This window comes from Panthera uncia (genome assembly GCF_023721935.1).
Source record: "Panthera uncia isolate 11264 chromosome B2 unlocalized genomic scaffold, Puncia_PCG_1.0 HiC_scaffold_25, whole genome shotgun sequence".
NCBI classification, from domain to species: Eukaryota; Metazoa; Chordata; class Mammalia; order Carnivora; family Felidae; genus Panthera; species Panthera uncia.
In genome coordinates this window covers 10,762,385-10,784,226 of record NW_026057581.1, presented here as the reverse complement: position 1 = coordinate 10,784,226, position 21,842 = coordinate 10,762,385, and the positions used below count along the sequence as shown (strand labels likewise).

Here is a 21,842-nt window from a genome sequence, read left to right as displayed (position 1 = left end):
GCTCGGAAGCTAGTCTTTGCAGATGCCTTCTTGGAGGGGCCTGAGGGGCATCCTCCCACCCACCTTTTAATTAACATTTCAGATAAATGTCCTGCGTGTAAACATTCCCTATATCTACTGCGTTTCTTCAATTTGATGAGCTCACGTTTACATGGATCATTAATCCACTCTAAGCAGGTGGTAGAGGGAACGGGCTTCGACCCACTGAGAAAAATTTCATGAAACCTGACACGGCTTCCAAGAGAGAGCCACACAGGATTTCATTTTTATGGTAGTCCATTTCTATGCCCATTTAGTTCTGATTCTAACCACAAATCTTATGACTCCTGAATTTCTATAACGTGGCGGAAGCTGGGGGATCTTGTAGATCACTGAACGTGTTTGAAAATATTGAGTATATGGTCTGGCCATTTCTCAGGTGCTGATATTCAAGAAGGCAATTCGCCTCCAAAAAAGAAAAGAAAAGGAGAAAGAAGGGGGAGGGGAGGGGGAGTTCACTCGCAAAACTCAAAGGCTCTTTTTTACTTTCTGTTTTTGCAGATCGAGAGATCAGCAACATACACGTGGTGAATAATTATAGATAGATATACGTTGTTCAAAGGCCACGACCATGGGTAGTGGTGGCTGTGGTGTAGGTAGGGCTCCCTGGCTGTGGCAGGACGTTAGCTTGGTAATGACCACTGACCTGGATGCTGTGGAGAAAGATGAAGGCACTGACCATATGTCCAAAGGAGAAAGTTACGGGCGTCTCTAAGTGAGTGGACTCTAGGGAAACAACAGGTCAGACTATCTGGATGGCAAGTAAGAAAACCACCAACACGGTGAATATGTCCTTCAAGTACACGAGATGTGGAGGAGATGTGTTCCTATTCCCAGACTGGCCTGGAGTTCATACCCTTGCCTGTCATTCAAATTGTGACATTCATGTTATATTCCCACTTCTTGACTCTCAGTTTAACTTCCAAGGTTAAGAGTGGGAAGTGAGGATAACAAGAGGGTATAAAAATACCACCCAATGATGGCTACTGATGGACTTTTCCACAAGACTCTATCTATCAATTTGTGAAATAAACATGTAAGTTATACTAATTTTCTATATGAACAGTAAGATGTTAGCTTAACAAATAAGGTTAAGTTATATAAAACAAAAAGTAGAAAGCAATTAAAAAAATCACCAGCTATACAGAGCACAGGTGAGTTGTTTTAATAAAAATAACAACCACATGGCAATAATAATTCTGCTAGCTACCAGCTACAACTCAGGGAGAGGCATATGCCCTTTACATGCATCATCTCGTGAATGCCTTGCAAGAAACTAAGGGTGGATAACATTCCCATTTTAAAGATGTTGACCTAAGATCACAGAGCTAATGAGCGACAGAGCCAGGTTTTGAACTCAGAGCAGAGCGAACTATCTGGGAGGAGGACATCACGTTAGTAATTGACTGATACAGTATTCTTATCTCCAATGTTTTGCTCAGAACTTGTACTCTGTTTAAGAGTAGGTATTAAAAAAAATACTGTTCTTTGCTTATATAAAATTCTAAAATTCAGCATTTTTTCAGAGTAGAATAATTTTCTTTAAGAGTCCTGATATGGGGTCCCTAAAATACATTACTTGAAAATCTGATGGAAAATGAACTCTTAAAAATACGACACTCTTTCTTTTTTTTAATATTTGTGTTTTGAGGGGGCAGAGGAGGGGCAGAGAAAGGGGGACAGAGGATCTTAAGTGGGCTCTGTACCGACAGCAGAGGGCCTGACGCAGGGCTCAAACTCACAAACTGAGAGATCACAACATAAGCCAAAGTCACAGACTCAACTGACTGAGCCACCCAGGTGCTCCCCAAAATACCAAACTCTTAAACAAAGACAGACCATGGAAAGGGAAGACCTTTTCCATAGAGTAGAATATCTACGTATTCCAAAGCATCTGAACTTCTGACCTAGTCCTGTAATTTATTAAAAACACATGAAGTATGGTAAAGAAGAAGTCTGAAGAAGTTTTAAATGTAAGGGTTAGAAAAGAAAAGTTCTCCCAGAATTTTTAATAAATGCATTTCTCAAACAGTACATGTTTTTTCTCTTTCAGGCTCTAGGTTTAAAAAGGAAGGACAAGGTCCTTGCCATTCATTTATACTTACATGGAGCCTGATTTCCAAGAGCCCTACCTTAGTGTCTATGAATCTTTTCTAGAGACCGAACACTGGAAAACACAATGTTTTAGAACATTCTAGGATTTTTGCTAAAAGACACTAGATAAGATATTTAATCCTCATTTCTCCTTGTTAGTCAGAGTGTGTAGAAATATACATGGTCCCAAATGGCAGAAGTGGAGGGGATCTCCCCTTGAGGTCCTGTGCTAATGAAGGGGCCATGTGACCAAAGTTGCTTTAAACTGCTTTATCAGCTGCCATGATGTAACACCCTACTATTCACCAGGCTTCATCACTGACCACAAACCAACCAGGAGATACAGAAGAGAGAGCAACTCAAAGCATCTATCCCCAGTAAGGCCTGCCCCAGGACTCTGGGACAGGCCATGCTATCCAGGGCCAAGGCAGAGATACAGGAGCTGATGTTTCTGTCTGTCTACCTTTTCTTTTTGAAACCTCTGACCTCAACCCAAGTCTGAAAATACCTTTCTCTTAGACATATTCGATAACATCATCTTTTCAAATTAATTAACCAGTTTCAAGCCTTTATCACTATACAGCATATTTTTAAAATAGATTATCCTAATCAGCAAGTCAACCTGACTCTATGATATGGCCTAGGACAGAAGCCAAAGACTACTTGGCCTATTCTCAACCAAGCAATCAACCATCAAAACATTGCCCACGGTTTTAATTTATCCCTTATCATTTTCTTTCTCTTGAATGAAGGGTTTTAAAACTCAGGAAGCCTGGTACCTAAGGCCACGATACCAAAGAGGTGGGTGTTTTAAGAAGAGACAAATGATAGCATTTATTATGGCATAGCATGTTCTCTCTTCTTCATTAGTTTATTCTTTACCTGGTATGTTAACTATGTAATGTGTTCAAACTTATTTATCTGTCCCAAGAATGGAAAAGAGAGGGTGTCAATAGTTAGAGGCTGGAAGGCATTTATGTGATAGATGGTATTCATTCACACCAAGATGCCCAATGCACTAAATTGAAGGGAAGTAGATCCTTTGGGGGAAAAAGCTCCCAAGAAACAAAAACTAACCTTTTAATCCCAGATGGAATAAATTCAATGACTCTTCACCAGCCCCTTCACTGCTCTTTACTTTAGAGCTACCATTGACTCTGTGAAGACAGATGAGTGCCTGATTCTTATTCTGAACCCTGGGGAAGAACCCATTATTGCCCACAGATACGAGGTTTGCTTCTACTCTTAATTCCAATGAATTGTGTTTTAGGTCATTATTTATTTTAGAAATTTGAAAATACATCATTCTACGCTTAATGCAGGTAAATCTCCACCCGCAAGTACAATGTCCTGAACAGCTCTGCTGTCAACAGTCATAAAGACATTAGTCATCGTACCAATGATACCAATAGCACTTTTGTGCTGTTGGATGTATAAGGGACAGAATGGCTACTAGATTTTAACCAATGGGAAGGCAATGGAGTTGGGACCTGGGGAGGAAGGGGTCGCAGTTTAAAAAGGCACATTCCTCAATCAGGAATGCCTCAGAGTGCTTCTGTCAGGCAAAAAACTTCAGCTTCTTCCCAATCGTGTTAGTTGGAGTCTTGCCAAAGCAGGTATAGCACAAGCATCAGTCAGCAGCACTCCTAAAACCCGGTCAAGCTCCCCCATGCTAACATCACAATCAGTGAAAACCTCTTTCCCAGTGTTTGTGAAGGAGCTTCGTCTGAAACCACATGAGAGGGAAGAGAATCTTCAAATACGACCACCAGGGGGACGACCACCAGGCAGACAGGCTTATTATCGGGAAACCACCTAGCGGTAGAGGTGAATTGCGTGAATACCATTGGGCCACCAGCATTTCAGCACTGAGTCAGGGCATGTTCTGTGTGCCCCATAGGCAAGCTCCCCTTACCCGTGGAATTGGGTGAAGTGTGGGGAGGGAGAAACACTATTTTTAAGTAGATAAAATCAACACTGGAGAACAAGGCTTGATCTGAATACAAATGGATAACTCATGTTAATACCATGAGGCAGGTCACTGGTGACTAATTGGTTTGGCTAAGAGGATTGGAGGAATTAACAAATACTAAATACTCATCTGTTATTCAGGGGTTTACTATAAATATGATAGGAAGGTAGTGATTGAATAAAATTAGAAATCTACGATGTGGGACAACAGAGGATTCCACTGCTACCCCCAGGATACTCTGCAGTTAGAGAACAGAGACATCTGGAACTCTGTAATCTCATGTAGAGAAATAAGGCTCTTCCAATGGGTGTTCCTGCACCTGGGGTGGAGCCCACACCCTCCTGTCACACCCTGTATCCACTGGGGCTTCCAAAAATTACTCACAGGAGACTTGTTGCTCAGGCATGTTGTAAAATGGGCCATCAATGTGATGCTGGTGTCTGAACATCACTTTGGAATGTCTTTTGGGATTCCCCCCAACTGGGTGACTAAGTAGCAGAGTAGACTGACCCCTAGCTATGGTGCACCCTGGGGTGTAGCATCCAAAGCCCCAGCAGCTAATCTGTTTCCCCAGTCTCACTGATGTTCTTTTCTGGGGTTGTTCTATATTCTTCATATGAATGCATCACACTTGTTCCTCCATCTAGCCTTTTCTTCAGGCTTCATTTCTATAATTGAAAAGAGGGAGTCCTTGGGGCTAAAAATCCAGAGATAAAATGGTCAGAGTCTTTATTCCTGCAACAGAATCCCCAATTTGAGAAGCCAGAGATCTGACCGACTTTCTCCAGCCATGCTCACATTCTTCTAGATAGGCTGGTTCAAAGATAGAGGGCAAAAGTCAACATTTTCAAGGGAGAGCCCGACTGAGAAAACATAATGCTCTCCCTGCACCACGGCCGGCAGAGGCTCCTGGAGGTCCTCCCTGGTTCAAGTTGGGGATGATCCTTAGGTACTCAAAGAACAGCTGAATGGGACAGCGAGATCGGACTTTCTCATCTCAGGGGCTCCTGAATGTAGCCTCAGCTATACTTCTTGTCACACAGTTCTGGTCCAAGAAATGCTGCCTTGTACCTGGTAACAGAGGAACTTTGCTGTCCTGTTTCTAGTTTCCAGGCACAAGCCTGGAGATGAGAAGACCAAGAGATGGAAAATGAAGGGGCACATTTATAAAACAGCCATCAAGACAGAATGTGATATGGATTTTGTTGAATGCACGTTAAGTGTTTATGAAGAGGTAAAGGATTTCCTTTTAGATACAGAGAAGAATTTTAAAACAAACATTGAAAACTTTCTGGATCAAGGGATCTAGAAATGATGCTTTAAGGAAATCTCTTCCTTAAAGGTCTGAGACAAGCCAGTGTGCAGGTCAAGCAAAGAGCCTATAAAGCCCGTGGCTATCATTTTTGTAAAAGCTACCAGGGCTTGCTATGTAAGCCTCTTTGATGGTATAATTTCCAACTGGATTTACAGCAAAATATCATGACTTTTATTTACCCATTACATTCCATTGGAAATTCCTGGGTTCATGCCCTGCTAGGGATTTTTGTGCTCTGAAAGATTCAGAAATGACAAGCCCAGTAAGGGGAATTTGAAAAGGAATGCCACCATAGTCCTTCCGGACTCTATGACCTTGGAAATGTTACCACAACTGGCTTGGAAACAAGGGGCTCAAAAAAGGGACTACCCACTCCTTGGTTACACTTGAGGGAGCAGATCAGGCCATGGGATGTTTCATGAGCCCCTCTCCAGGGGCCTCTGTAAGAAATTAGCAATTTTATCTATCTAAGTTTCAGAGTGATACTTTATGCAAGCACATCCCTCAAGGGATAGGAGCTGCCCAAGATGGAGGAATCGGAGGGAAGGTCTTACCATTGCTGTTCAGCGTTTTCATGATAACCTCCATCTGTGCAAATTCATAGTTATAGTCTGGTTCCGAGGAAGCTTCACTGGCTGCGTCCAGGTCATGCTCTGGCGGGCCGGTTTCCTTTTCAAAGTCTTTCAACCAGTCTCGCCGTTTCCTCTTAGGTAAGTTAATTCTGTGGGGTTTTCCACCATTAGAGAAAATTGACTTGTTTTATACTCAGGTAACAGTAAAAAAAAAAAAAAAAAAAAAAAAAAAAAAAGTGAAAATATTAGGGAACCCAAAGAGGTTACCTAAAAAAGTGGTTATTTCCCCACAGGATTCTATCACCGTGCCACAGCTGGGTAGTGCTGCACACAAGGGTGCCATTTACACAGGACCTAAAAGAAGACCAGGGAATATGTCAGTTCAGTGGGAAAGAGCACAGAACCCAGACCCAGCAGCCCATGAGAGATGGAGAAGTTTCTCGCAACAGACATATTCTGCTAATACCAAAAGAAGGAGTAATAGAATTGCAACCACCCTCAAAACGTGATCAGAACGCAGTGATGATCTGAGGCACTTGAGTGGCTCAGTGGGTTAAGTGTCGAACTTTGACTCAGGTCATGATCCCGTGGTTTGTGAGTTCGAGCCCTATGATGGCCTCTGCACTGAGAGTGCGGAGCCTGCTTCACGTCCTCTGTCCCCCTCTCTCTGCCCCTCTGTCCCTTCTCTCTCAACAAATAAACATAAAAAAAAAAAAAAAAAAAGAACAAAACACGATGATCAAGGGCAGCCAACATCCCTCAAAGATAGACAACTTGGCATGATGTGCTCCTGATGGAAACATACACGAGAATGCCTATGGAATTTTCTTGTCCAAATTTGAGTTGAATCTGATCGAGCTGTTATATCAAAATACCAACTTAGGAAATACAGAAGGTGGTGGAAGATGCTAAATAATGCCATGGGACACAACGAGCAAAATGCTGACTACAGAAAACAACCAAGCATCTTCAACAACTAAAATGCAAGGAAAAGGGGGTGGGGACAGAGGGAGGAGGAACCCGGAGGCTAAAAGAGACAAACAGCCAATGACAACAGTTGAATCTTATTTGATCCTGATTTCAAGAAACAAATGAAAAGGAACATTTCTGATACCTTTGGGGAGATGTGAACACTGACTCAATATATGAAGGTTAATAAGGAATTATTGTTAATTATTTTAGGTGTGATGGAACTTAAGCTATGTTCACGAACACTTGTTTAGAAATACAAGCTGAGACATTCATGGATAAAAAGTTATACTGTTGGGAATTTTCTTTAAAATAACCCAGAGGGGAGGGAGGGGGAGATGTGGAGGGTATAGAAATAAAAGCAAAACTGTCTGCGAGATGCTCATTTTTGAAGCTGGATGATGGATATACAGGGGGTTCACCATACTCTTCTTTCTACTTTATATGTTTGAAGCTTTCCATAATAGAAACTTGGGGAAAACATAAAAGAACACCAGGCTTAAATCCTAAATAGCTACCAAACAAATTGTAAAAATAAGACAAATAGCCAGAGATGGGGGAAAGGACTCCGAGTCTGTTACACTGCACGAATCACACCTCAGATCACGTGCACTGTGTCTCTGGCTTTGTGCTGGCCTGTGCATCTGGGATTCGATTCAAACCCTATAGCTGCAACTCTGCCCAGAGGACATCTGGAGCTGGTCTCCCAAGGGCACAGGTTTCCTCACCTCACAGCTATGCTATGGCTTACAGGGTACAAGGGGCTGTGAATGACTCACTGTAACAGATTTCATAGGATTTCCTGCCGATCGGAAGATCTCATCAACTGATTTTTAACATAGTTAAAGCCTTGCCACTGTGACTTTTTTTAGGGGGAGATGAAAAGTCATCCAGAATTTTTAGTGCAGATAATTTTTTTAAATGTTTATTTATTTATTTTGAGAGAGAGAGGATCCCAAGCAGGGTCTGGGCTGTCAAACCAGAGCCCCTCAGGGCTTGATCTCAAGAACCCTGAGATCATGACCTGAGCCGAGATCAAGAGTCGGATGTTTAACCTACTGAGCCATCCAGGCATCCCTAATGTTCTTATACATGTTTCCTTCATTTAGAAAAGAGATTTTGTGGCAGTGCATGCATGGCTCAGTAGATTAAGAGTCCAACTCTTGGTTTCAGCTCAGGTCATAATGTCATGGTTTCATGAGTTCAAGCCTCACGTCGGTCTCTGGGCTGTCAGTGTGGAACCTGCTTGGGATTCTCTCTCTCTCCCTGCCCCTACCCCACTCATGCTGCCTCTGCCTCTCTCAAATAAATAAATAAACTTTAAATGAAAAAGAAAGATTTGGGGGCATCTGGGTGGCTCAGTTGGTTGAGAGTCTGACTTCAGCTCAGGTCATGATCTCATGGTTTCTGAGTTTGAGCCCTGCATCAGGCTCTGAGCTGTCAGTACAGAGTTCGCTTCAGATCCTCTGACCCCTACCTCTCTGTGCCCTTCCCCTGCTTGTGTGTGGGCTCTCTCTCTCAAAAAAGAAACATTAAAAAAAAAGAGAGAGATTTTGCTGGTATTTAAGAAAAAAATTATGAGGATATTAATTAATTAAAGTTTAATTTGCTAAAGAACTGTCAGGTGAAGTTTGATGGAGAAAAAAATGAATATTATTCTTAGTTTTAATTTTTCAATAAATTAGTTTTCTCATACAATCTCATTATCTAGCTCTTAATCTTGACCAGACGCTCTAGCTCAAGAGTCACAGAATAAGGAGAACTCACACAGGAAAATAATCCTCTCTTTGCAGTAATATTTCAAGTACAGGGGCTAAATTTTTATTGATAAAAATACCCTGGAAAGACCATCTCATATGTTTTTAATTTGTCATGCACAAACAAGATAAAACTTTGGTGTGTATATATTTTTATTATCTTTTGAGAGAGAGAGTATGAGGAGGGGCAGAGAGAGAATCCCAACAGGCTCCACACTCACAGCACAGAGCCTGACGCAGGGCTCAATCCCACAAATAGCGAGATCTTGACCTGAGCCAAGAACAAGAGTCAGATGCTCAACTGACTGAGCCACCTGACTCAGGCGCCCCTGAGTGTGCATATTTTACACTAACATGCTCCCTTTATTCTTGCCAATGAAAATGACTCAATGCTAACTCAAGCTTCAAAGGTCTGTGTCCATCTATTTGGAATTATGGACTAATTTATTCATTTGAGAAAAGTGGAAAATGAGACTAGAATACATGTGTGTGTGTGGGTGTGTGTGTATCTGTATCTATCCATCCATCTATCTATCTGCCTACCTATCTATCTATACGTCTATACGTATACACATATTCTTGCCAGAAGGATGATGAAAAGTTGTTTTGGGGGGAAAATTTTTAATAGAATACTTACCTCTTATACCTAAAAAACATTAGTGAGTTTATAAGGAAAATACCTGCCCAGTTTATTAAGATATCTAAGTAACCTAATATATCTAGGTATATAGATGGATGGATCCCCAGACCTATGTATCTATAATCTAATATCTAATGGCAGTATGACAAATTGAAACTTGTCACTCAGTGTCCTTTATTGTTTTAAGCTCTGAATTATAATTTAATTTTCAGTTCCTCATTTTCATTGTCCATATTTTGATACACAAGTGCACGAGAATGGTCGTAGCAGATATAGAACCTTCCCATCATCTCAGAAAGTTGTATTGGGCAGTGTTGTTCTAGAATGAAACTAAAAACAGTTCCGAAGCAAATGAGAGAGGAATATAATAAGCTTTGTCTTTCTTATTTATTGCTAACTTTCATGATCATTTATATATTTAAGGGACCCTTATATAGGTGCACCCACACACACACACACTCCTTTTTTTTTTTAATGTTTATTTGTTTTTGAGAGAGAGAGACAGAGAGAGAGAGAGAGAGAGAGAGCAAGTGGGAGAGGGGCAGAGAGAGAGGGAGACACGGAATCTGAAGCAGGCTCCAGGCTCTAAGCTGTCAGCGCAGAGCCCGATGTGGGGCTTGAACTAACGAACTGCAAGATCATCACCTGAGCTGAAGTCAGACGTTTAACCCACTGAGCCACCCAGGTGCCCCACTTTTTTTTAAATGTTTATTTATTTTTGAGAGAGTGCGAACGTACACACTCACTTCTGAACACATGTATAAACATTACTTTGACTTATAGTATGTTCTTATTACAATAATATAAAGAAAAGTTATGGAAATTGCCTGGGTTGGTAATGTATCCAGCCAAGAAATTAGCATTAAAAAGTAATTTCTAGTTGGACACATGCCTGGGAATTTGTTAAGAAGCAAATACAAAATGTCTTTGCAGCAATTTGTGTCCCCTCACCCAGGCCACGAGACTCCTGCAGATAAGCTCCCACTGAAGATGATGCACCTAAGGAATCACATGCTGCTCGAGGCAAAAGAACCCACTGAAGTCTTAACTTTGAAATAAGTGAGCAAACAGACAGAACGGGGTTTCTGAAAACCAGGCTCATCGGCATGTGAAGGAGCCATTTACTTTTCCTACCTTGAATTTTCTTTTGGAGTGAGAGTCACATCACCATCGGATGCGATGTCGATCTCACAGTGCTCCGGCTGTATTCCTATGCCAAAGAGCTGGATGTCCTGGGACGTGTCTGCACCCACCCTGGTATGGTCCTAGTAACAGATCATGAAAGAAAGGAAAACATCTATACTTACAAGTAACTCAACAAAAATTTATCACAATCAATTTAAATAACCCAACAGCATGACAATATTAAATGAATCAGATACAAGATATTTGGGGTGCTCTAAGTCAAATCTTCCATGACATTTGTACTTATTTATTTATTTTTGAAACAGAGTGAGACAGAGAGAGAACGAGCAGGGGAGGGGCAGAGAGAGAGGGAGGGAGAGAGAGAGAATCCCAAGCAGGCTCTGCACTGTCAACATAGAGCCTGATGCGGGGCTCGAACTCATGAACCGTAAGATCATAACCTAAGCCAAAATCAAGAGTCAGACACTTAACCAACTGAGCTACCCAGGTGCCTCTATGTTTTTAATTTGAGAGAGAGAGAGAGAGTTTGAGCACATAAGCAGGGGAGGGGCGAGGAGTGGGGGGAGAGAAAGAGAGAGAGAGAAAATCTCAAGTAAGCTCCATGCTCAGTGCAGAGCCCCACCCAGGGCTCAATCCCACGATCCTGGGATCACGACCTGAGCCGAAATCAAGAGTCAGATGCTCAACCGAGCCGCCCAGGCACCCCAGTAGTTGAGTGTTGAATACCAATCCTACATAGAGTGTGGAAGCCTGTGGGCTATAGAATGCACAGATGAGCAGGACTTCAAGTACCTCAAACCCTAGACACAGGAGGACTGTGACTCCTGGGGAGGCGGTCCACTGCTCGTCCCTTTGTTTCTTTCGTTGCTCTAAAAATCACTGAGTCACCATGATAATAATATTTCCCTATTCAACAGAAAGGCTTGGTCTTTCAAAATTAGGAATTTGGACACATTTCCTTACGCCTTAGTCATGTTCTAAACAAACAGATCTTGAGTCCATTAGTGGGCTTAATAACTCAGGGGCCATTTGCCCCATATTTAGGTCTCTGGGAAAAGTAAAATAGAAAGGATGAAGGAAAACTGAGGCTCCTTTCCTCAATTGTAGCTTATTTTCCATCACATTTTTTATATTAACTAGGCAGATCAGAATCCTTAACAAGGCACTTATTTAACTTTTTGCAAGTGGGTAAATCTTTTCATTTAGAGATTTCGGTATGTGGACAGTTACATAAGCTGCCTTCAAGTCTCCAGATCTCTAATCCTTGAGAGTTACGTACTGCCACATACATTTATATACTATCATAACTCAGGAATTGTGTGTGTGTGTGTGTGTGTGTGTGTGTGCACATATTAAAAAGGCCCTATGTCTTTTGGGGTACCCCATATCAGTGCCTATCAGGTACCCTACTTCAAACAGATGTCTCATTTTTCACTTTCACAAAATAAACCAGCATTTCCAAAAGTGTGGTCTGACAGAGAAAGATAAACACCATATGATTTTGCTTTATGTGGAATCTAAAAAACAAACAAACAAACAAACAAACAAAGATAAAGCAGAAGTAGACCCATAAATATAGAGAACAAACCGATGGTTACCAGAGGGGAAGTTTTCACTCTCAGCGGTAACCTGACTGCACTATCCCTCCTCTTTCAATGAGGGCTAAGCTGGATACAAAAAGCAAAACCAGGGACACCTGGGTGGTTCAGCTGGTTAAGCATCCAACTTCTGCTCAGGTCATGATTGCACGGTTCGTGGGTCAGAGCCCCACGTGGGGCTCTGTGCTGACAGCTCGGAGCCTGGAGCCTGCTTCGGATTCTGTGTCTCCCTCTCTCTCTCTCTCTCTGCCCCTCCCCTGCTTGTGCTTTGTCTCTCAAAAATAAATAAAATGTTCAAAAAGCCAAATCATGGGTACAGGCGCTCAGATTCCAATGGGAGTGATATGTGAATGCATCAGGATTGCAACCATCTATTTATATACTCTCTTACCTTTAAATAATAAACCAGAAGCTCGTTAAGAGCAGGGTCCGCGTTCAGGTTGACTAAGTAGCACTTATCATCTCCCACCTTGATACCCGATGTCTCCAGGGAAATCCCCATACTTTCAAGCTGTCGTTGTCTCTCCTGGGCACAAAAACAGACAAACACAGGGGACTCTATTTGTTGCTCTACTGACAAGATGTATCCATGGAAAGTTTAAGTCACTCTTTCTGGGGACAATGCCAATGAAATCACACATCACAACCAGTTTAGGGAGTCTCTAAAATGCGTGACGTCTTGTGTCCATGTTAAAAGTGTGCTAAGAGTGAACCAGATACCATCTTCCGTTTAAGGGGTTTATAGTCCAGTCGAGGGGACAAGACCACGTACCTAAATCAGAGGAGAAGAGCCCTGTGTCACTGGAGAGGAACAAGGTACTATGGGGCTTCCAAGGAAGGAGCCCATGATGTATTCAGAGACCAGGAAAGGCTTCAGGAAAAGAATATACTTGCGATGTCTCTTGAAGTATAAGAATTCCACAGGAAGAAATGGAGAAGTAAGGTAAGAGCAAGGTGTTGTAAGGGCACAGGAAAGACTGGGCATATTGCCTGATTTCAGGTGATAATAACCCTAGTAAACGTGGGAAAGTCATGGGAGATGGGGGCAGGAAGTACTGATCTACAACAGCAAGCAAAACAAAGTCCCTTTTGTGAAAACTTATATTCTAGTAGAAAGAGACAGACCATAAAAGAAAAAAAACAAAAAACAAAACAAAAAAAAAACCAGACAAGCAAAACAGAATTTCCAGGGATGATAAAGTGCCGTGAAGAAGTACAAAGCAACGGATGAGAGACAGGAAGTCAGCAGTACGTGTGTGGGGTACGTAAGCACGGGTCTGTGTGAGAATAACACCTACGAGAAACATATAAGCAAAAGGCTTGACTAGGTCCCAGTTACTGCTTTCAAGCTACCTGATTGGGATGGGCCAATATTTCCAAGTAGTCAGCGAGATTAAAATGTTCACAAAATGTATAGTGCAGATTCATAAAACACACCCACTCACACACAAGTGCAGAATTAGTCCTTGCTTCATATCGTTTCTCAAGTAAAGTTCATATAACATTTTCTTACAAGCCCCAAAAATCAAATACACTGGGAAAAAGACCATGATGAGTGGTAGGTTATAAATTCTCGGCCAGTCAGGTAGCACACTTTGCCGGGTGATGTAAAATCATAAAATAGAAAAGCAGGAAACATTAACAGTGTTTCCTGGAGACCATGCCTGTTCCAGCTCAGTGCTCCTAGCAAATAAATGGACCAAATGGTAGTTGATAAAGGACAACGAAGTTACAGGCTCTAAAAGTGATCTCTGCAGTCTTGGTGAGCAGAAAGAGGTCCTTGAATGGCTCTGGGAGGATGATGAGTGGCTACGCAGAAAAGATGGCAAATGAAAAAGAATCACAAGATTTTAGGCCTAAATTATCGGGCTACCTGTGCGATTTCTTCTGTTTTCCTCAGCTTCTCTTCCCAAGTCACTGTTAGTTCTTTGATCAGCTTTTCAGATTCTTCAAGCTTCTCTTTTAGTTCAGGGGCCTTCATAGCCTTAAAATGAAACCAGAGATATCTGATTTTCTATTTTTTCCCACCATTATTCATAAAACAATCCTTTACTGTGCTTCTGAAGTGGCTATCAACAGTCTGTTGGAAGCAATTAAGTCATACACTGTCAGGGTGGACTTGTACATCTTTATTAATAAAAAGAAATGTAAGAATAAATGACTGCTACTCTTTAGAGGGGAAAAGGAATACCAGTGCCCTGAATTAAACTGATACAAATCACTACAGAGTAATTTTATCCATCGTACTTAAATTTCACATTTAAAGACCTAAAAGATGCTAAAGTTTGTCTTCAAAGCAGAAACGTCGTAACAAAGGTAACTTAAGCACTGTTACCTTTTTTTTTTTTCCCCAGCAAGACAGAGATCAACACACATCATCAATAAACACATCCCAGTGATAACCTACCAGGAAAAGTGAAGATTCTTCTCATTTATTTTATTTTATTTTAAAATTTTTAGCGTTTTTATTTTATTTTTGAGACAGGGAGAGACAGAGCATGAACGGGGGAGGGTCAGAGAGAGGGAGACACAGAATCTGAAACAGGCTCCAGGCTCTGAGCTGTCAGCACAGAGCCCGACGCAGGGCTCGAACTCACAGACCGCGAGATCATGACCTGAGCCGAAGTCGGACGCTTAACCGACTGGGCCACCCAGGCGCCCCTCTTCTCATTTATTTTAAAATTGGACTCTGTATCATTTAAAACTCCTTTTCTGGGGCGCCTGGGTGGCTTAGTCAGTTAAGCATCGACTCAGGTCATAATCTCACAGTTCGTGGATTCAAGCCCCACGTCAGGCTCTGTGCTGACAGCTCAGAGCCTGGAGTCTGCTTTGGATTCTGTGTCTCCTTCTCTCTCTGCCCCTCCCCTGCAGTGCTCTGTCTCTCTCTCAAAAATAAATAAACATGAAAAAAAATTTTTTTTAGTGGATGGTGATAAAAACCTTGTGTATTCATTACTCCCTTGGAAACAAGACATCTGGGTAAAAGGGTAGGAATTTCCCTCTGAGTCTGCGGAGTGAGAATAACTAAGGGGTCTCAATACAGATGTATATATATATATATAAAGCTTTTTTAAGCTAAGCTTTTACTTGGGGGCTTTACTTGGAATGGCATGCTTTGACCCCCTATGGCAACATGAGCCTCCACAAAGTGTAAGCCCACGAACAAGAAAGATGGCAGAGTTGGACAAGAGGCCACAGTGGCAACGTTGTGGACTCTCCCTGAGGCACCGAGGTCACAGCGGGAACAGAGTCTGCGAGGGACACTCAGTGCTGGGTATAAGGGGACACCCATGAAAACCCTAGGTGAACCCACTGTGGCTCCTCTTCCGTTCTCTTTGGCCAGGCATCATTCTACCGTCTGGCCTGGATTACATGGTCATGGCAGAAAAGCAGGTTCAGAGACAAGAGGAAAGAAGGAGCTCATCCACGTATGTACTGACTGCAGAACTATTACATTTTCCTCCTAGGATCATGGCTCTTCAAAGTTGATTGGTATTTTTATATTTAAGTTCATTTATTCTTTTAAGAGAGAGAGAGAGAGGGAGTCTGTGAGTGAGTGGGGGAGGGGCAGAGAGAGAGACGGGGACAGAGGATCTGAAGCAGGCTGTGCGCAGACAGCAGAGAGCCCAATGTGGGGCTTGAACTCACGAACCAAGAGATTCATGACCCGAGCCGAAGGCAGATGCTTAACCGACTGAGCTATCCGGGCACCCTTAATTTGTTTTTTTTTAATGTTTTATTTGTTTTTGAGAGAGGGAACAAGAAGGGGAGGAACAAAGAGAGTGGGACAGAGGATCCGAAGTGGGCTCTGAGCGGTCAGCACAGAGCCCAACGCGGGACTCGAACTCACAAACTGTGAGATCATGACCTGAGGTCAGACGCTCAAACGAATGAACCACCCAGGCCCCCCACAGTGTTTTATTTTCTAGGTGTTTTGCTACCTTCTTGGCATCAATGAAAAGTATGTTTGATGCACTGAATGCTTATAAACATGATAATAACAGGAGGTAGCAACATTTATTGAGCACTTACGATGCACCAGCATTGTGCTAAGCGCTCTCCAGTATCAGTGTTGCACTAGGGGTTAGGGATGAAAACCAGGAATAAAACAAGGCTTCCTGCACTTCAGAAGCCCAAGCTGGAAGAAGACAATGCCTTGTCAGTGCAACTCCATGATCACCAACGAATGGGAAGTTCAGATCCCGGGCTGTGACTCCCTTTCTGTCTGCCTCAATCTCCTATTGATTATCTTTTTGACTAGAGAAGCTGATAGACAAAAAGTATTTCAACAGGGCCTGGTACACAAGTGCTCAAAAAATAACAGTATTACCCCCCCCCCCTCATTTACTACTCTTCCAGAAGGGAGGGGTCAGGAGGGAGTGGTATGAAGGAATGTGAACTCAGCAGCCCTAGGTCCACACCCAAGTGAGGCAGGGGGAAGCACGTGACTCACACTAAGGCACTTACTCGGCCTTCATTTCAGTCCCATTACCTATTTCAAATGAGCTGGATGCCTCACCCAGTAACTTGCAAAAAGCAATAGCTACTTAGAAGAGGGTGTGATTATTAAAGCTGGGTAAAGCCAAGCAAAGGTGGTAACAATAAGAAAGGACCGATTTTGTTTCCTGCCAGGCGCTGATATACATGAAGCAAAATAAAAGGAGATTTCTGAGTTCTTTTCCTAATGTTTCTCTTCCATCATGCTGCCTTCCCTGACTTAAGGAAGAGAGGACATAGAACTAATTTCTCTGAAAACCGCAAGGCCCTATGGGCACAGAGTGTACAATGTTAATAAAAACAACCCATTTGGTTCTTAGGATTTCACGCTGGACAAGATCGGTGCCCGAGGGCCAACTGATCTACCAAGGCAAACAATTAGGCAGTAGCAACAACTCACTTTTAGTTGACTGGAGGTTAAGTTCCTAGGACAGATGGCTATATGCTTAGCATACAGGAGATGTCAGTCAGAAATGCCGAATGCACGGAGATGACCTAAAACTTCAGGCGACCACATCCTCCCCGACTCAGATACGACACGCCAGGGGATCTCAAAAACAGGGAGCACCAGGCTGATCTTACCTCAGCCTGCGAGAGCTGCTCCTTCAGTTTCTCTACCTCCTCCCGCAGCTCCCGGATGACTTTGGCATTGGGGTCTTCGTTCACAATGGCGTGGTTAACGATCCTTTTGGCTCTATCCGCGTATCGCAGGGTGGAGAGGGTCTCCTCATAGTTGTCTGCTGCTGGGCTAATGGTGGCTATCATAGAGGTCTGGCTGTTGCCCCCCAAGTTATCCTGCAAAATATTTCCAGTAGCCTCTTAGGAAATGATCCCGTTCTGTGAACAACATGTATGATGGAAGCTGAAGACATGCATATACGACATTCTCTGTGAAGAAAATGTGTTGTGGGAATGGCACCGTATTTCATGAGTCATTTTATGATGACGTGTGGTTTCTCTATAGTCACAACAACGAATAATGCCTGATGAATAGCGTTATCATGGGGGCAAAAGAGGCAACAGGAATGAGTTTTCATTCTGCATTCGTAGGAATTCGGATTAACAGTATTGGCGGGGGGTTGTGCTGTATCTGGTTAGCTCTGCACACACCTTTCAGCTGCCTCCTCTGAAACAGCCAGGTTTTAGTTGGAAAGGAACACACTAGAACAATGAATTACCTTAAGAAGCCAAGTGAGCACTGAATCTCGATAAGGCACAAATTTGTTTTTACCCTTGCCAGCTGCCTGGTCAGCCAGCGAGGATATAACCAACCCCAAGGTTGTAAGGGATCTGCCAAAAGAAAAAACATTTAGAAATTAGCTTTATGGAATGGTTATGTTGTTTGCATAAAACAATAATCATTCCAGGCATTAGGGATAAAGTATGCAGAACACCAAGGCCCTAAAGTTGATATAACCAAGTTTACATTAATTTGTCAAGAAGCTAAGAAAAAGAAAAACAGAAAGTAACTCCATTAATTTAAAAGAATGAATTCAGAATCCCTGTAAGAATCGATTCTGTTCAATCACAGGGCCTGTGAGACAGACATTTCAGAACCTGGGAGCCTACATTTAAGCGATCATTCTAAGGAATTTTAATTTACTCCAAATATTATGTTGAAAGTCTGAACCATTTTACTCTTTGGGTAGAATTCGGACCATTCGGGCCCTCATTTTGTTTTCCGTAACAACCACGTAACTTGAAGAGAACCTTTCCCTACATGTTACAGGGTAGATGCCGTTCATCTGTTACAGCTGGCAAGTTTACTTCAGTCTGGAGTTTTTACAGCTGTACAGAACAATGACCCACCCAAGCAGAGGACAGCGTATGGCTACTCTTTCAACACCTGCTACAGAGAGCAGCACTGGCGTCCCCCAAGAGCTGGTTAGAAACAAAGGCTCTTGGAAGCCTCCCCGGGCCTACTGAGTCAGAACCAGCGAAAGGCATTTCCAGGTGATTCACAGGCATGCTAAATTTTGAGAGGCCCTGGATGAACAATGCCCAAGATGGTACATATATTTAACTGTATAGGCTCAAATCATGGTGCTGGGACCAAAAGCACCAGCACGACTTAGGACCTTGTTACAAATGCACGTTCTCAGGCCCCACCCCATCCCAGACCTATAGACACTCATGGTGGGACCCAGCACTCTGCTTTAACCAGCCCTCCAGGGGACTCTGGTGCAGGCTGGAGTAGTCCCCTGAGCATTCCCTGGACGCTAACACATGTTCTCTGAACCTGGAGAAAAGATCACCACAAAAACAACAGATTTGCGGACTTGAGGGATGAAGAACATCCTACTGTGTCACAGTTAAGTACCAAGTACGCTTTTAAAAGGGAATCCCAAGTTTAGCAGCCAGAAAAGAGAGAACTCCTCAGGAGATCTTCCAGGAGTACAGGGAAGCTGACATGATATCACAAAGAGAAAATGCTTTGTGAATGGTTAAAAAATTAAATGCTATGACCTATTTATAAAAACAAAAAAGAGCACAATTCAGCAAGTGACCAGAGTTTAGCATGAAGGACTAGATAGCTTTCTAATGTTAACAAGAGACTTCCATTACATGAGTTGAAACAAAGCCTATCTCTCACAAAACATAATTGCTCAAAGGTGAGTCACTTGAAAAGTCATTGAAATACAATGCAAACTCAAGAGGCAGAACACGAGCCAGAATTTTAATAATAGCCGTTCCTGCAAAGTGACATAAATACATACATTATAATTGACAGATTCAAAAGTTAAATCCGCCCCAAAAGAAAAGAAAACATATGTCCATACAAAAAAACACTCTTGTAGAAGAGTGTTCACAGCTGCATTATTCGCAATAGCCACAATGTAGAAACCACCCACATGTCTGTCCACCAAATGATGACTAAAGTGTGGTATGTCCTCACAGTGGACTATATTATTCAGCCATAAGAGAGGATTCTGACAGAAGCTACAACATGGATGAAGCTTGAAAAGTTATGGTAAGTGAAAGAAGCCAAACACCAAAGGCCAATGTCCTGGGTTGAATACTGTGTACCCCAAATTCACGTTCACCAGAACCTGACATGTAATCTCATTTGGAAATAGGGTTTTGGAAGATGTGATTAGTTAAGAGGAGATGATACTGACTTAAAGACGGCTGTAATCCAATGCCTGGTACCCTTCTAAGACGGCTGTGAAGACACACAGCAACAGGGGAGCAGGCCATGTGAGAACAGAGGAGAGATGGAAGAGATGCATCTACAAGCCAAGGAAGGTCTAGGAGAGCCAGCCACCACTAGAAGGTGGTAGGACAGAAGCATGCAACAGATTTTCCCTCTGAGCCCCAAGAAGGAACTAGCTCTGCCAATCCCCTGATTTTGCACTTCTGGCCTCCAGAATTGTAACAAATTTCTGTTGTTGTGAACTACCCAGTTTGTGGTAATCTTCTATGATAACACTGGGAAACTAATACAGCCACATAACGATTCCATTATTATGAAATACCCAGAATAGGCGAATCCATAGGGATGGAAGCAGTGGTTGCCCAGGGCTGGGGTGGTGTAAATGGGGAATGACTTAGACACAGAGTTTCTCTGGGGATGATGGAAATGTTTTCAAATTCGATCATGGTGATGGTTATACATTCTGATAAAAAAGCCACTAAATTGTACATTTTTAAATGGCAAAGTATGTGTATATGAATCATTTCTCAATATAGCTGTTTAAAAAAAAATTCAAGTTCAATCACTGCATCACTCCTCCCAAAGGTAACAACTTTAAGAAAGAACATGGCAAGAATAAACTACTGGGACTACATCAAAAGAAAAAGTTTTTACACAGAGAAGGAAACAATCAATAAAACTAAAAGGCAACTTACTGAATCTCAGAAGGTATTTGCAAATGACATATCCGATAAAGAGTTAGTACCCCAAAAATATAAAGAACTAATATGACTCAACACCCAAAGACAAATAATCCTATTAAAAATGGGCAGAAGACATGAATCGACATTTCTCCAAAGACATACAGATGGCCAACCGACACGTGAAAAGATGTTTAACATCATTCACCATCAGGAAAATGCAAATAAAAACTACAATGAAATATCACCTCACATCTGTCAGAATGGCTGAAGTCAACAACACAAGAAACAAACTGGTGAGGATGTGGAGAAAAAGGAACCTTCATGCACTGTTGGTGAGAATGCAAACTAATACAGCCACTGTGGTAAAGAGCATGGAGGTACCTCAAAAAATTAAAAATAGAACTACCCTACGAGCCAGTAATCACACTAGTGGATATTCACCTTAAAAATACAATAATACAGGGTGTGCCTGCATGGCTCAGTCAGTTAAGCATCTGGCTTTTGGTTTTGACTCAGGTCATAAGGTCATAGTTCATGGGTTCGAGCCTCGTGTTGGGCTCTGAGCTGACAGTGCAGGGGCCTGCTTGGAATTCTCTCTTTCTCTCTGCCTGCTGCCCCCCCCCCCCAATCCCATGCTCTGTGATCTCTCTCAAAATAAATAAACTTTAAAAAATTCAAAGGGATACTATTCAAAGGGATACATGCACCCCTATGTTTACTGCAACATTATCTACAAAAGCCAAATTATAGAGACAGCCCAAGTGTCCATCAGTAAATGAATGGATAAAGAAGATGTGGTATCTACATACAATGGGATATTATTCAGCCTTAAAAAAGAATGAAATCTTGTCATTTGCAACAACACAGATACAGCTAGAGAGTATAATGCTAAGCAAAATAAGTCAATCTGAGAAAGATAAATACCACATGATTCCACTCACATGTGGAATTTAAGAAACAAAACAAGCAGGGGTGCCTGGGTGGCTCAGCTGGTTAAGCGTACAACTTCTACTCAGGCATGATCCCACGGTTTGTGGGTTTGAGCCCCATGTCAGGCTCTGTGCTGACAGCTCAGAGCCTGGAGTCTGCTTCAGATTCTGTGTCTCCCTCTCTCTGCCTCTCCCCTGCTTGCAATGTGTGTGTCTCTCTCTCAAAAATAAATAAACATTAAAAATTAAAAAAAAAAAAAGCAAAGGAAAAAGAGAGACAAATCAAGAAATAAACTCTTAAGGTTAGAGAACAAACTGATGGCTACCAGAGGGGAGGGGGCAGGAGGATGGGGGTTCAAGAGTATACTTATCATGATGAAATAAAATTAAATTTAAAAAGTTAAGTAAAGGGGCGCCTGGGTGGCTCAGTAGGTTGAGCTTCCAACTCTTGATTTAGGCCCAGGTCATGATCTCACG

At 42.3% G+C, this 21,842-nt stretch overlaps 1 protein-coding gene across 4 annotated transcripts in view; it reads right to left on the bottom strand.

Moving 5' to 3' along the window:
* KIF13A (kinesin family member 13A) overlaps nt 1-21,842 on the bottom strand; it is a 216,787-nt gene that overhangs the window by 50,511 nt on the left and 144,434 nt on the right. For all 4 annotated transcript variants that reach the window (XM_049654981.1, XM_049654984.1, XM_049654982.1 and 1 more), the window contains exons 10-16: nt 17,778-17,889; nt 17,182-17,394; nt 13,976-14,086; nt 12,494-12,628; nt 10,493-10,623; nt 6,260-6,346; nt 5,975-6,141 (exon numbers count right to left, since the gene is read on the bottom strand). In XM_049654981.1, coding sequence (XP_049510938.1) covers nt 5,975-6,141; nt 6,260-6,346; nt 10,493-10,623; nt 12,494-12,628; nt 13,976-14,086; nt 17,182-17,394; nt 17,778-17,889 — 956 coding nt within the window. The remainder of the gene's footprint in view (nt 1-5,974; nt 6,142-6,259; nt 6,347-10,492; nt 10,624-12,493; nt 12,629-13,975; nt 14,087-17,181; nt 17,395-17,777; nt 17,890-21,842) is intronic.